The sequence below is a fragment of the Leuciscus leuciscus genome, assembly GCF_965113295.1.
Source record: "Leuciscus leuciscus genome assembly, chromosome: 24".
NCBI classification, from domain to species: Eukaryota; Metazoa; Chordata; class Actinopteri; order Cypriniformes; family Leuciscidae; genus Leuciscus; species Leuciscus leuciscus.
The window spans coordinates 7849202-7862632 of record NC_138723.1 but is presented as its reverse complement, the minus strand read 5'-3'; the positions used below and the strand labels follow the sequence as shown (position 1 = coordinate 7862632).

Here is a 13431-nt window from a genome sequence, read left to right as displayed (position 1 = left end):
CTCCACCAGTAAGCTGGTGTGTTGTGGGCGTTCTGGCGCAATATGGCTGCCGTCGCATCATCCAAGTGGATGCTGCACATTGGTGGTGGTTGAGGAGATTCCCCCATCTATGTAAAGCGCTTTGAGGTCTCAGAAAAAGCGCTATATAAATGTAACGAATTAATTAAAATTAATATATAGGAACTATCCGTGACGTTAGTGACGCTGATTTGCCGAACATACGCGAAACACCAGCTCCCGCCATTTAAAAAAAGGCTGTGTAAACACACAGATTATAGCCTATATATTTACTCCACGAAGTAAATTTACGAACATGGAAAACAGTGATAGATGGACCTCTTAGGGCCAATCCCAATTCTACCCCTTACCCCTTCACTTACCCCTTCCCCTCTGTTTTGCGTGTGCACGTGAAGGGGTAGGGCTGTCTCAATTCTCTTTTGGTTGGAGGGGTAGGGGTAAGGGGAAGGGCCAGATAGCCCTTGAAACGAAGATTTTTCGGGACCACACTTCAAACGAAGGGGTATGAGAAATGTACCTGCATACACCGGCTACAGAGGCAACATGACTGCCAATAATCATTTTCTTTGTCACATTCAATCTTGTGTTCATATTTACGGTCATGTTCTTCAAAGAAACAGTTGCAAAAAAATCGTTAAAGTTCGTTAACAATATGACGCGTGTAAAAAGCAAAAGTTTGAAGCGAAGTGGACGCGCGAATGAGGCGAATTCGCGTCCACCGAACCGCACTAAACGCCTCATTCGCGCCGCAAGACCTCCAGATGCGTGTAAACGCGTCTTTTAACATTGAAATCACTCGCGCCAGACGCTCTATTCGCGTTTGGTGTGAACGCAGCTTTTAGGCGTCGAAGATATCGTCATCTCCGTTTTTTTCTGCAAACTTCAGAAGAAAAATACAAAAAATAGCTGTAACTCACGCAAGACTACAGCTGACGACGGCATCTTGGAAGTTTGTGATAAACATTGGCGCATCTCCTGTGACGTAGGCGCTAGCGACGATGTATAATGACATGTAACGGTGTAGTAGTGGTGTCCCATTTCTTAGGGGAATATTTTCACCCCTACGCCTTGCCACTCTGTTTCAAGGGGCAAGGGGTAAGGGTTAGGGGTAGGCGAAGGGGTATAAAATAGAATTGGGATTGGGCCTTAATCTCTTCAACTTTGAGGGGACCAAGAGGAACATGATTATGTAATTCTGCTCAGCTAGCAACACTGAACATCAACCACACGGCATACGCTACTAACTTTTCATTACTGTCTACTTTCTACGTATAATAGTTCTATCTAATAACATATTTAGACAGAACTGTTAGACCGATCGTAAACTAATGAACACGGAGAATGCGAGCACTGTAAGCTCAGTCTCTGGTGTTCTCTGTGCCATATAAAGGTCTGATGCGCCGTCAAAATAAATGCCACAACAACAAGCACGACTAACGTCGCTTCAGAGTTCCTACTGGCGGTGCGAATGCAACGGGAAAACGTTCCTAGAACTATCCGGTGCGAAGGCCCCCTATATCAGTGTGCACCAGAGATGGAAACTCAAGTCACACTTAAGTCACAAAAAAAAAAAAGACTTTAATTTTGACTCGTGAGCAACTGACTCGAGACTTGACATGGACTTGAAGACAGAGACTCATGAAAAACACAAGTCATCCCCATGACAGCATGAAACGCATCATTTTACTATTCATTCCTCATTCATTCATGACATTCAGCAGCAAAAATCACAGTTCATCTCTAAACACACCAAGCCAGTGTTATTATATACGTGTGTGACACATCTGAAGGCAGTGCTGTTATATAAGTGAATAACAAGCCACTATAATATAGACACGTCTTACCTTGTGATAATTTTTGTGTCATTTAATTTGAAAAGCAATCAATTAATCCAAAGGGGAGCTTTGGTGTTGCACAGCTGTCAAGAGGCTTGCTTGCTGTCCATTTTCAATAAGTGCATGTTTCCATGTCCTTTTCCCCAAGTATTGACTGGCTTATGCTTCCAAACACATTTTACAACCATGTTCGACTCACCGTTATCCATCATTGCTTGAGAAAACTACAGCAAATAGCTCAAAATACACAGCATGTTTTTGTTCTTGTGGTGACCGTCGCTGAATTCCAAATTTTATTTTATGTATTAGTATGTAATATATATTGTGTGTTTTAAATTAATTATTTAAACAATACTTGGTGTGCTTTATTGGACAATTTTGAAGTAGAAGTAATCAGTTTTGATATTTCAGAACTCTGAAAACTAGCTGAAAGAACTATTGCTAAAAATAGAACAAAGACTTGACATGAACTTGGACCCCAAAGACTTGTGAACATGTTTGGTAAGCACTGTTTCTGAGCTCCCTGAAACGCCTCCATTGTAGTCTTGAGTTTTCTTCCGGGAACGAACACATAACAATATTCCTCATTTAAATAATTCCATCCCAAGGCATACGCAGAATAAAGGGATGAGGCCTGGTTGAGTTAGTTAGTAGTGTTGAAACTGGCGGTTATGGTAAGGGGCGGGACATTTCCCAAACACATTCAAAACGGCTGACCAATCACAACACACTGATCCAGCCGACCAATCAGAGCACATTGTGCTTTTCAGAAGGAGGGGCTTCATAGAGACAGGAACTAAACAGAGCGTTACTGACAGACCGGGAAGAGAGGACCTGCAACAAAAATAATCAGTAATATATCCTCTATAATTAATCCTCTTCCTTTGATCTGGTGTCACAGGAGAAGGTCGGTGAGTTTGCTAAGATGAGTAAGATTGAGCTTCTTGAAGCCACGGAGAAGTCTGTCGGCCCACCAGAAATGTATGAGTTTCACTGCGAGCTCAAGACGTTTCGCAGCAAGGAGAGGGACCTGGAGGTGAACGCTTTTCTTGTATTGAAATCCAGTATATTGTGTTTATAGTCCCGATTAGGCCTTTAATTTTAGTCCATGCTGTGTGTGGTGCTTGAACAGAATGTCTGTAAGGAGAAAGCCAACTTCCTAGAGAAGGCCAAGCAGAGGAATGAGAGGAACAAGCTGGATGTGGAACGTTACTACATGAAGAAGAGACACTTGGACAGGATCCAGATGCTAGAGAAAAAGAAACCCTTGGTGGTGAGCGTCCCATCTTACTAGGCTAAACTTTCCCAAAACCAGAGTGGAAGGTTTCTTTGATATTGGTCATAAGTCATGATTGATGCACATTCTTTCTGTTTCATGTTGTTGCATTAGTGCTAAAAAGCTTTCCTGAGAGAAATGAATCATTGTAAGGGTGGTCCTCACTCATGGTGACTGACCACTATGGTTGGATCACACAATGCACTGAATACTAGTCGCTATATTGTGATAACCCCCTATTATTAATATTAGACACTTTCGGTTGTCAAATAAATGAATCATTGATGACAAATACCTGGGACATCTCAGAATGTTTATAATTGCTATGCTTCAATATAAAGTTGCGAATTTAAAGCTGACATGAAGTAGAAGTTGTGATAGTCTTTTCTTCCCTATTGCCAAATATATCAGGGTGGAACAGCTTCTGGAACAAGATCAAATGTGGGCGGGACTTGATTTTGTCCATGGGGAATTGATTAAATGCTCGTGGTTTGCTATTGGTGGATCTCATATGAGTGACAGGTTATTGTCCCGCCCACGTGCCCGTAAACACGACACCAATAGATGCCAATAAAAATTCCTATTGCTCAGAGAAACCTGAACAAAGATTTGCCAAGTTTTAAGTGAAAATATGTCCTTTTGATAAAACCAAGTGTGCACTCTGAATGTATTTCTAGACTATTCTCTGTTTCCAATTTTTAGGAGTATGAAACGTGCCGTAAAGAGCTGGAGGGGGTGAAGAAGGACAGAGAGGAAATGAAAAGGAAGCTGAGGTCGCTGAAAGATGCTCAAGAGCCACTGATCAGAAAGATCCGGTCGGTGGAGAGTCAGCTGCAGCCTATCGAGCAGCAGATGAGGGAGAAGGTTAGCGCAGACCACCAAGGTCCGGGTATCGTTCGTTCATTTGTTTTTGCTCTCACATACGAAAAAGAAAAAACGAGAAAACAGCTCCTTTTTCCGTTTTTTCGTTTTTTTAGAAAAACGAAAAAACGAAATTATGACTTGATTTTTGGTTTTCCCGTTCTTGCACGGAAATCAGAAAAACAACTTGATATTGGTCCGTGTACGTTTTGATAGTTTGTTTTCCAATTTGAAATGAAATAAGCAGAAACGAGAAAACGGCCCCTTTATTCGTTTTTTCGTTTTTAAAAAAAAAAAACGAAAAAACGAGATTTCGGCTTGAGTTTTCGTTTTTTAGTTCACAGGCAAAAAACGAATAAATGACTTCAAAATTCGTTTTCCACATGTGGGCGGCCTGACACGCCCCCTTCCGCCGATTGGTCAAGCAAATCTGAGCATGTGACGTCATCAGTTGTCGCTCCGGCAGGTCTGCTCAACAAAATAATAGTCCTCTACTATGGCTACAGATTCTTAAACTGAACAGGGCAGGTCCTACTGGGCTTTCTTCTGTGCAACTTTACACGTTTCACAGAAATATTTACATCAGAAATATTAATTATTAGTCTGCCACCAGCCCGTTTTATGTAGCTGTGCGGAGTTAAATCTGCTGACAGCGCCGAGCGGGAGACGCTCACTGACCAATGTTCAGTCAGCAGTCAGAACTTTTCTGTTAGACGCTCCGTTTTGCCACGGGATGGTGATTGCAAATACTGTAATGCCAATCGGCTGAGGATGGGTACCGATGATGGTGAAATACATTTTTACTGAAGCTGTAATCATAGCCGCGACCCGCGAGAATGAGACAGATGATTGACAGGACGATAGCGGAGGCAATTAAAGGCGCAAGATAACTTCTGTTAACAAAAACATAAATAAAAAAAAAGTTTAATATAAGTGACTTTGTTTTATTGTTTTTGTTGGTTTTAATCAAATCATTGTGAACCACAAACTGAGCCTTCGTTTTAAAGGGCAATTTCCAAATATATTTAATTTTTTTTGTTATAATATGGGTATTTTATAATACAGCATAAATACAAACAAACACACGTATGTATGCCTATAGGCAAAACACCACAGTTTTTTGGTTTTGTTTGTGTGAACTTTTATCCCCAACCATATTTCTTCATGGGCTCCACGCCAGGGGTCACGCTCAGCACCCCTACTTCCCATGGTAGCCTACTAACTGTAATTATGCTGACCCAGTTTATATGTAAAATCTTTGGTATATGTAATATCTAAAAACACTTTACAGTGTGATGGAAATAAACTTTTCTTAAAGCGTGTTGTATATCACCACAGATTTATTGACACCCTTTTATCTGTGTTGTATACTGAAATAGACAATTGTCCTGCAGAATGATGAGGTTTTTTGTAATAACACAATTATACCATAAAAAAAAAAAAAAAAAAAAAAAAATTTATATATATATATATATATATATATATATATATACAGTGCTTAATTTGTAAAGTGGGAGGTCCCGGAGCGCAGAGGGGGTGTGGATCCGGCCACTCAAAACGGGGGTTGGAGGTAACAGAACAAAAAAAAAAAAAAAAAAACACTGCCTACGTAGCTTCTCTGCAGGGACAGCGCCAGAGAATTGTTAACGCATGTGCTGAGTGGGTGCTAGATCATTGACGGGGAGCTGCGCAAAACTTGGCCACTAAATATTTAATATTCAGTTATGTTAATGATCACAATTACAGTTTTAATTTTATTAAATTGAACAAGCGCAACATTCAGCATTCAATCAAATAGGCCTATTCTAAAAGATGTAGGCTATTATTAATAATAATGTTATTTCAACACAATATCTCGTTGTTTCGAAATAATATGTGTGCGTGCATCCGGTGACGCGTGTATTGATTTCTATTAATAAACAAGTGTTTTCTCTAAAAGTGTCGACTCGGCTGCAAAGATGAAGTTGACGATCGCCATCTCCGTGTGAACGCGCTTATAGAGAGAAATGCACATAAATAAGCCTAATGGATTACATAATCAGAAAGTAGCCTTTTTCTTTTTTCGTTTTGAATTATTTCGTTTAAAGACATTTCAAGCTTTGTGTATTTGATGTATTTGTCATGTCTGTGTGAGGCATACGCTGAGTTTCGTTAAGTTAGAATCGCGCGGGCGCCTCCGTTATATTTGTTTCATAGGCCTATTCATTAAATACAGGCAATTGGTTGATGAAAAATTGATTAAAATTAAGATACAATTTATACAAAACGAAATTCACTTTAAAGAAAGGCTTTCTACAAAACAACTTCAACTTCAACGGTCAAAATCATGTCTGACCCGCTCCATGTCCCATATTGCGCATCCTATCTTACTCGGTTGTGCTGTTCACTTTTCATAAATCAACATAAATGGAAGAAAAAATTAAAATAACATTATAATATTTTAACAAATATGAAACTAAATGCGCTTTTTTAATGGCTACAATAGTACGCCTACATACTCTCTATTTGTACAAATTTCTGCACATTCATTTAATTCTGAATTTTGCAAACACAAGTTGAAAGGCATTTGTTCAAATCAAGTTCACGGATAATTGTGCGTGCATTTATTAATCATTATGATACTAAAATCCTAATAAATAGGCTATGCTATGTACAAAAAATCAGATGAGCCCATAATATGAACGCATTTACACGTTAAGCATTTTCCTCCCATAGAAAAACATTATCGCTTAATGTGGCTTAATGCAGATTAGAATGTCCCCTTATTATGTCGAAATGACAAGATATTATGTCGATACTAGGCTACTGTGTCCACCGTGGTCTCCTTTTTGATCAGCGGGAACGATTTTTGCTTGTTTGGGATCTGACTGTCCAGCGTATTTGAAAAAGTTAAGCAAACTTTCCTGTCTTTTTGACATTTTTCCACTGAGTGAAACGATCGAGGCTAACAGCAATCTCAACTCGTACAACAAGCGCGCAAGTCATGTGTCACAAACATTGAACACTACACAAACAGGAAATTATTATTTTTTTTTTTTTTCATTTAGGCAATTAATTTTAGTGACACAGGAGGTGCCGGATCCAATAAAAAAGGTTCCGGATCCAATGTCGGAGGAGACGGAACATGTTCCGGCGTGTTCCGGCTCAAATTAAGCCCTATATATATATATGAAGAGTTCAGATGCAAAAGCCTCTAAATGCCATCTGAAATTTTCTTATAGAATGATCATTTTTATAAAGCTTGTGTATTTAAGTTCAGTAATTTCACTTAAATGACAATTAATAGGTAATCTGCATTGCCATTTAAGTAAAATGATTGAATTTAAATATACGAGCTTGATAAAAATTATCATTCTATAAGAAAATTTCAGATGGCATTTAGAGGCTTTTGCATCTGAACTCTTCATATATAGGGCTTAATTTGAGCCGGAACACGCCGGAACATGTTCCAATATATATATATATATATATATATATATATATATATATATGCAGAGCCGGATTAACGCAAAGGCAAACTAGGCACGTGCCTAGGGCCCGATTGGCGGGATGGGGCCCAGAAAGAGGGACAAAAAAAATAATTAAAAAAATAAATAATTTACAAATGTCCTATCTACAATTTATTTCAATATTTATTAATTAACTAAAAATAGTGACGATGTTTATCTTAACCATAGACTGTAACATTACTGCAGTTAAACCAATTAATGTGTCCGTTACAAAGCGGGTGCCGGCTTCTGAAAGTATGTGTAACGAACGCATCCATCAGGTGCTGCGAGGCAAAAGCCTAATAAGCACACAAAGAAGCACAGCTCATAATGCAGGTGTGTGAGTTGTCGTCATCTATTTTGGAGTGATTGCAATGTATTCTAAATATAAACTTGTACTGTAGATCAGCGTCATTTCTGGAAAAATCATTCACCGCTTTATTACGAGTTTAAAAGAGCGCGAGCGTCATTAACGTGCCCAGACGCGACGCTTTGAATTTGCGCGTAGCCTACAATGAATAACATCGCGTCGGGAGCTAACTAGTAAAAAAGCTACAAAATTAAAAGACAAGACGTCAGTATTCTAAGTTAAAAAGCCAACACACTACAACATTTTTAAATGTTTCAAATAAAGGATCTCATATCTATGGGTCTATCTTTTAAATTCTGCTGATGATTAGATTATACCCTGAAATTACGCCAATAATATCAGTTTATATATTTTTTTCTGCTCAGTAGCGATCGTGTCTTTCTCTTCCACTTGATTTGTGTATAGCATATTTAAGGTAGCAATGCAATATAAAAGCACTTATGCTCATCTACTGAAGTGGGATTCTGGAACTGTAAATAAATTGAATAAAACAGCAAAATAACAACAACAACAATAACATCTTCATTAAACAAAAAAGAGATTACCTTAGATCAAGTTTGATTAATATGTACATACAGTACCGGTAAAAGTCTGGACCCATTACTATTTTTAATGTTTTTTGAAAGAAGTTTATTATTATGCTCTACAAGCCTGCATTTATTTGATCAAAAATACAGAAAAAAACAGGAATATTCAGCAAGGATGTGTTAAATATATAAAAAGTGATAGTGAAGACTTTTTTAAAACAACTTTTTAATAATCAAAAATCCTGAAAAAAAGTATCACAGGTTATAAAATAAATATTAAAGGAGAAGTTCACTTTTAAAAGGAAAATTCTGTCATCATATACACTCACCCTCATGTTGTTTCAAACCTGTATAAATGTCTTTCTTCTGCTGGACACAAAGGAAGATATTTAGAAGAATGTCAGTAACCAGACAGTTTTTGGGTCCCATTGACTTCCATAGTATATATTTTTTCCTACTATGGAAGTCAATGGGACCCAAAAACTGTCTGGTTACTCCTTTAAGCACCTTTTCTAACATTTGATAATAAATCAGAATATTATAAAGTTTTCTGAAGGATCACGTGACACTAAATTCAGCTTTGCATCACAGAAATATAAAGTATAGTAAAATAGAAAACCATTATTTTAAATTTTAATAATATTTCACTATATTATTTTTCTGTATTTTTGATCAAATAAATCCAGGCCTGATGAGCATAAGAGACTTCTTTCAAAAACATAAAAAATAGTAATGTGTCCAAACTTATGTACTGTGTAAGTAAAAATATACTGCTTTTAAAATTAAATGTTGTATAAATAAAAAGGTTAGGAATCATATTTGTTTCAAGTGTTTTTTTATTGGGGGTGGGGGGCCTCCAACATGAATTTTGCCTAGGGCCTCCTAATGTCTAGAACCGGCCCTGTATATATGTGTGTGTGTGTGTATATATGTGTAAAGGCAGGATCACCTACTGGTGGAACCTAAACGGAAGTCCAGTCCTGGCTGTATAATCAAACAATACAAACGAGAAACAATGCATGCCATCAAGAACATTTATTGATTCCACAGGAACTTGATCCAGTTTCCCCCATTTTTACTAATAACTACTTTGTGTTAATTAACTACTTTCCGTTTGGGTTTCACCAGTAGGTGATCCTGCCTTTACACATATACATATACATACACACACACACACACACACACACACACACACACACACACACACACACACACATATATATATATATATTTTTTTTTTTTTTTTTCATGGTATAATTATGTAATCTGCTTATTGTGAGCCTAAATGAGTAAATTGGTATTCAATCATTATCAGGCTGACTTGCCACCAACTACTGGTGTTTTTTTATATATTGAAAGTAGTGTTTCATGTTGTCACTTCACATTTAATAGCCTCTTAGAATGAAATTGCTATGCAAATTCACAGTGCCTCCTTTGAGCTGCATTAGACAGTGTGTAATGTACATCTAAATGCAGGGTCAGATGCTGCTTCTGTGCCACCTATACTGCAAAGCTGGGAGTTTGTTCATACAGAGTTCATCAGACAGCCTAAAGCCTCTTACGTTGTTGATTTATATTTCAAACAACAATTCAACATTTGCTCACAATGTTTTTCTTACAAAAAAAAGTGATTGTTACATCATTCTGCAGGACAATTGTCTATTTCAGTATACAACACAGATAGAAGGGTGTCAATAAATCTGTGGTGATATACAACACGCTTTAAGAAAAGTTTATTTCCATCACACTGTAAAGTGTTTTTAGATATTACATATACCAAAGATTTTACATATAAACTGGGTCAGCATAATTACAGTTAGTAGGCTACCATGGGAAGTAGGGGTGCTGAGCGTGACCCCTGGCGTGGAGCCCATGAAGAAATATGGTTGGGGATAAAAGTTCACACAAACAAAACCAAAAAACTGTGGTGTTTTGCCTATAGGCATACATGCGTGTGTTTGTTTGTATTTATGCTGTATTATAAAATACCCATATTATAACAAAAAAAATTAAATATATTTGGAAATTGCCCTTTAAAACGAAGGCTCAGTTTGTGGTTCACAATGATTTGATTAAAACCAACAAAAACAATAAAACAAAGACAAAGTCACTTATATTAAACTTTTTTTTTTATTTATGTTTTTGTTAACAGAAGTTATCTTGCGCCTTTAATTGCCTCCGCTATCGTCCTGTCAATCATCTGTCTCATTCTCGCGGGTCGCGGCTATGATTACAGCTTCAGTAAAAATGTATTTCACCATCATCGGTACCCATCCTCAGCCGATTGGCATTACAGTATTTGCAATCACCATCCCGTGGCAAAACGGAGCGTCTAACAGAAAAGTTCTGACTGCTGACTGAACATTGGTCAGTGAGCGTCTCCCGCTCGGCGCTGTCAGCAGATTTAACTCCGCACAGCTACATAAAACGGGCTGGTGGCAGACTAATAATTAATATTTCTGATGTAAATATTTCTGTGAAACGTGTAAAGTTGCACAGAAGAAAGCCCAGTAGGACCTGCCCTGTTCAGTTTAAGAATCTGTAGCCATAGTAGAGGACTATTATTTTGTTGAGCAGACCTGACCGGAGCGACAACTGATGACGTCACATGCTCAGATTTGCTTGACCAATCGGCGGAAGGGGGCGTGTCAGGCCGCCCACATGTGGAAAACGAATTTTGAAGTCATTTATTCGTTTTTTGCCTGTGAACTAAAAAACGAAAACTCAAGCCGAAATCTCGTTTTTTCGTTTTTTGTTTTAAAAACGAAAAAACGAATAAAGGGGCCGTTTTCTCGTTTCTGCTTATTTCATTTCAAATTGGAAAACAAACTATCAAAACGTACACGGACCAATATCAAGTTGTTTTTCTGATTTCCGTGCAAGAACGGGAAAACCAAAAATCAAGTCATAATTTCGTTTTTTCGTTTTTCTAAAAAAACGAAAAAACGGAAAAAGGAGCTGTTTTCTCGTTTTTTCTTTTTCGTATGTGAGAGCAAAAACAAATGAACGAACGATACCCGGACCCACCAACCCTATTACCAACTATCTGACTAATCTCCTTCTATATGTAAAATTAATGCCACTGTTTTTTTGTTTTGTTTTCAGACCGCCAGTATCAGAGAGGTGTCACAGAAATGTAAACAGAAACATGATCAGCTTGAACTGAGGAGTAAAGAGGTTTGTTCTGAAAGAGGAACCGTTTATGAAACATTTTAAGAGAGTGTTTTATAACAGTGGTTCTCAGCATGGTCACTACGACCCAAACTTTTAGGTCTTTGAACCAATTATTAATTTCTCAAAAATTGTTAACACTGATGAATAAACAGTATAAGATATTTTGACATCAATACCATGGGGGAAAACTGCCAGGTAGATATTTTCAAAATCATCTCATAATTGGGCATCAGGAATATTAGGCTGCTGTCACTTTAAGACCTGACGCACAGATCCATTATACTGTTACACTGCGTTTTCTTTCTCAACTGTTTACATTCATTTAAAACATAACTGACTGTGTTCAGGGGAATTCTCACCAAGACTGCCATTTTGACATTATTTAGTGTGTATTTGAATGTTTAAGCACAATAAGCAGCTAAAAAGAACTCAATTTAGTACTGAGAGGCGGCTTTATGTGCCACACTTTGGGTGTGAGCGCAAAATCTGCGGGAATGAGTGAGTGAGGAGAGGCGGGTTTGTGTGTCAGTTCGAGATGAGAGAGTGAGAAAGTGAGTAAAATGAGTATTGGAAGCGTTTCTGATATTTCAGTGTCAAAAGAATCTGTATTTTTGACAACACTTCATTGCACTTAGTTTATTATTTCAGATGCCTTTTTAAAAGACTACAATTGAAAAATGTATAGGCTATAATATATAAAATTCAACCCGCCAAAGTGGCTAGTAGGAGTGACTGTTACACGGCACTCCTGAAATCCACCCGCATTTAGCGTGTTGGCGGATGTTGATGTCAAGCCCTGCTAACATGAACTTGATGAAACACATCACTGACACTGATCCTGATGAATAGAATGAACATGCAAATCCTTCCCAGCAAAATCTTCTCAGGCACTCTTACTTAAAGGTAGGGTAGGTCAGAATTGTCTAAAAAAACTTTTATTCAAATTTGTTTAAACTGTCTTTATATACCAATACATAATTAAAATGCAAGTACTCTGAAATAGAGAGTATAAAAAATTTAGTGACTCTAGTGTATTTAATCTTCAATAAACACAGCTCATTAATTCCATTCACTCCCACCTAAAAACGGGTGCGCGACTGCGCGCACGTGGGCAGAGCCAGTAATAGCGGCGGTAGTCATGGCGACGGAGAGTGACAGTCGCGCAAGCCAATCACTTGTTTCGTCCCGGTAGGAATTAATGAGCTGTGTTTTTTGAAGATTAAATACACTATAGTCACTCAATTTTTATACTCTCTTTTTCAAAGTACTTACATTTTAATTATGTATTGGTATATAAAGACAGTTTAAGCCAATTTGAAAAAAAGTTCTTTAGACAATTCTTACCTACCCAACCTTTAAGAGTTCAACGGCTTTTATGCTTGTCTTTCAAAATAAAAGTCCTGCATTACTAAAACATTTGGAATTACGTTTGTTATTGTTGTTTCTTTGACTGAACACTCCACGACCCACTTTTGGGTTGAGACCCATCGGTCGAGAAACACTGCTTTATTACACCAATAAAGACTGTATTAAAACACTGACTGATCGCTGTCTCCTCTGTCAACCGATAGGTGGATGACATCAGACAGGACCTGAGTCTGAAGCAGACAGAGGAGGTGGACCGGCAGAAGCGGATTGGACACACGCAGCTCATGATCCGAGACCTGCAGAAGGAGCTGCAGAACATGAACAGCATGGAGGACGTCACGCCTCAGATCGAGGCTGTGAACACAGAGCTGAGGACCATCCAGGAAGAAAAAGCCAAACTGGAGGGCGAGAGTTTGGACCTGCGCAGAGATAAAGACGAAGCTTATGGAGAATTTAAACGTAATGTTTAATAGCACAAAAAAACATACAAATGTGGTGTATAAAGAGGAAATTT

General features: G+C 38.0%; 1 protein-coding gene across 1 annotated transcript in view; it reads left to right on the top strand.

Moving 5' to 3' along the window:
• The window catches only part of smc5 (structural maintenance of chromosomes 5), a 28362-nt gene that overhangs the window by 2724 nt on the left and 12207 nt on the right, over window positions 1–13431 (top strand). The window contains exons 5-9 of the mRNA XM_082157653.1: window positions 2755–2889; window positions 2986–3126; window positions 3832–3993; window positions 11481–11552; window positions 13121–13376. Coding sequence (XP_082013779.1) covers window positions 2755–2889; window positions 2986–3126; window positions 3832–3993; window positions 11481–11552; window positions 13121–13376 — 766 coding nt within the window. The remainder of the gene's footprint in view (window positions 1–2754; window positions 2890–2985; window positions 3127–3831; window positions 3994–11480; window positions 11553–13120; window positions 13377–13431) is intronic.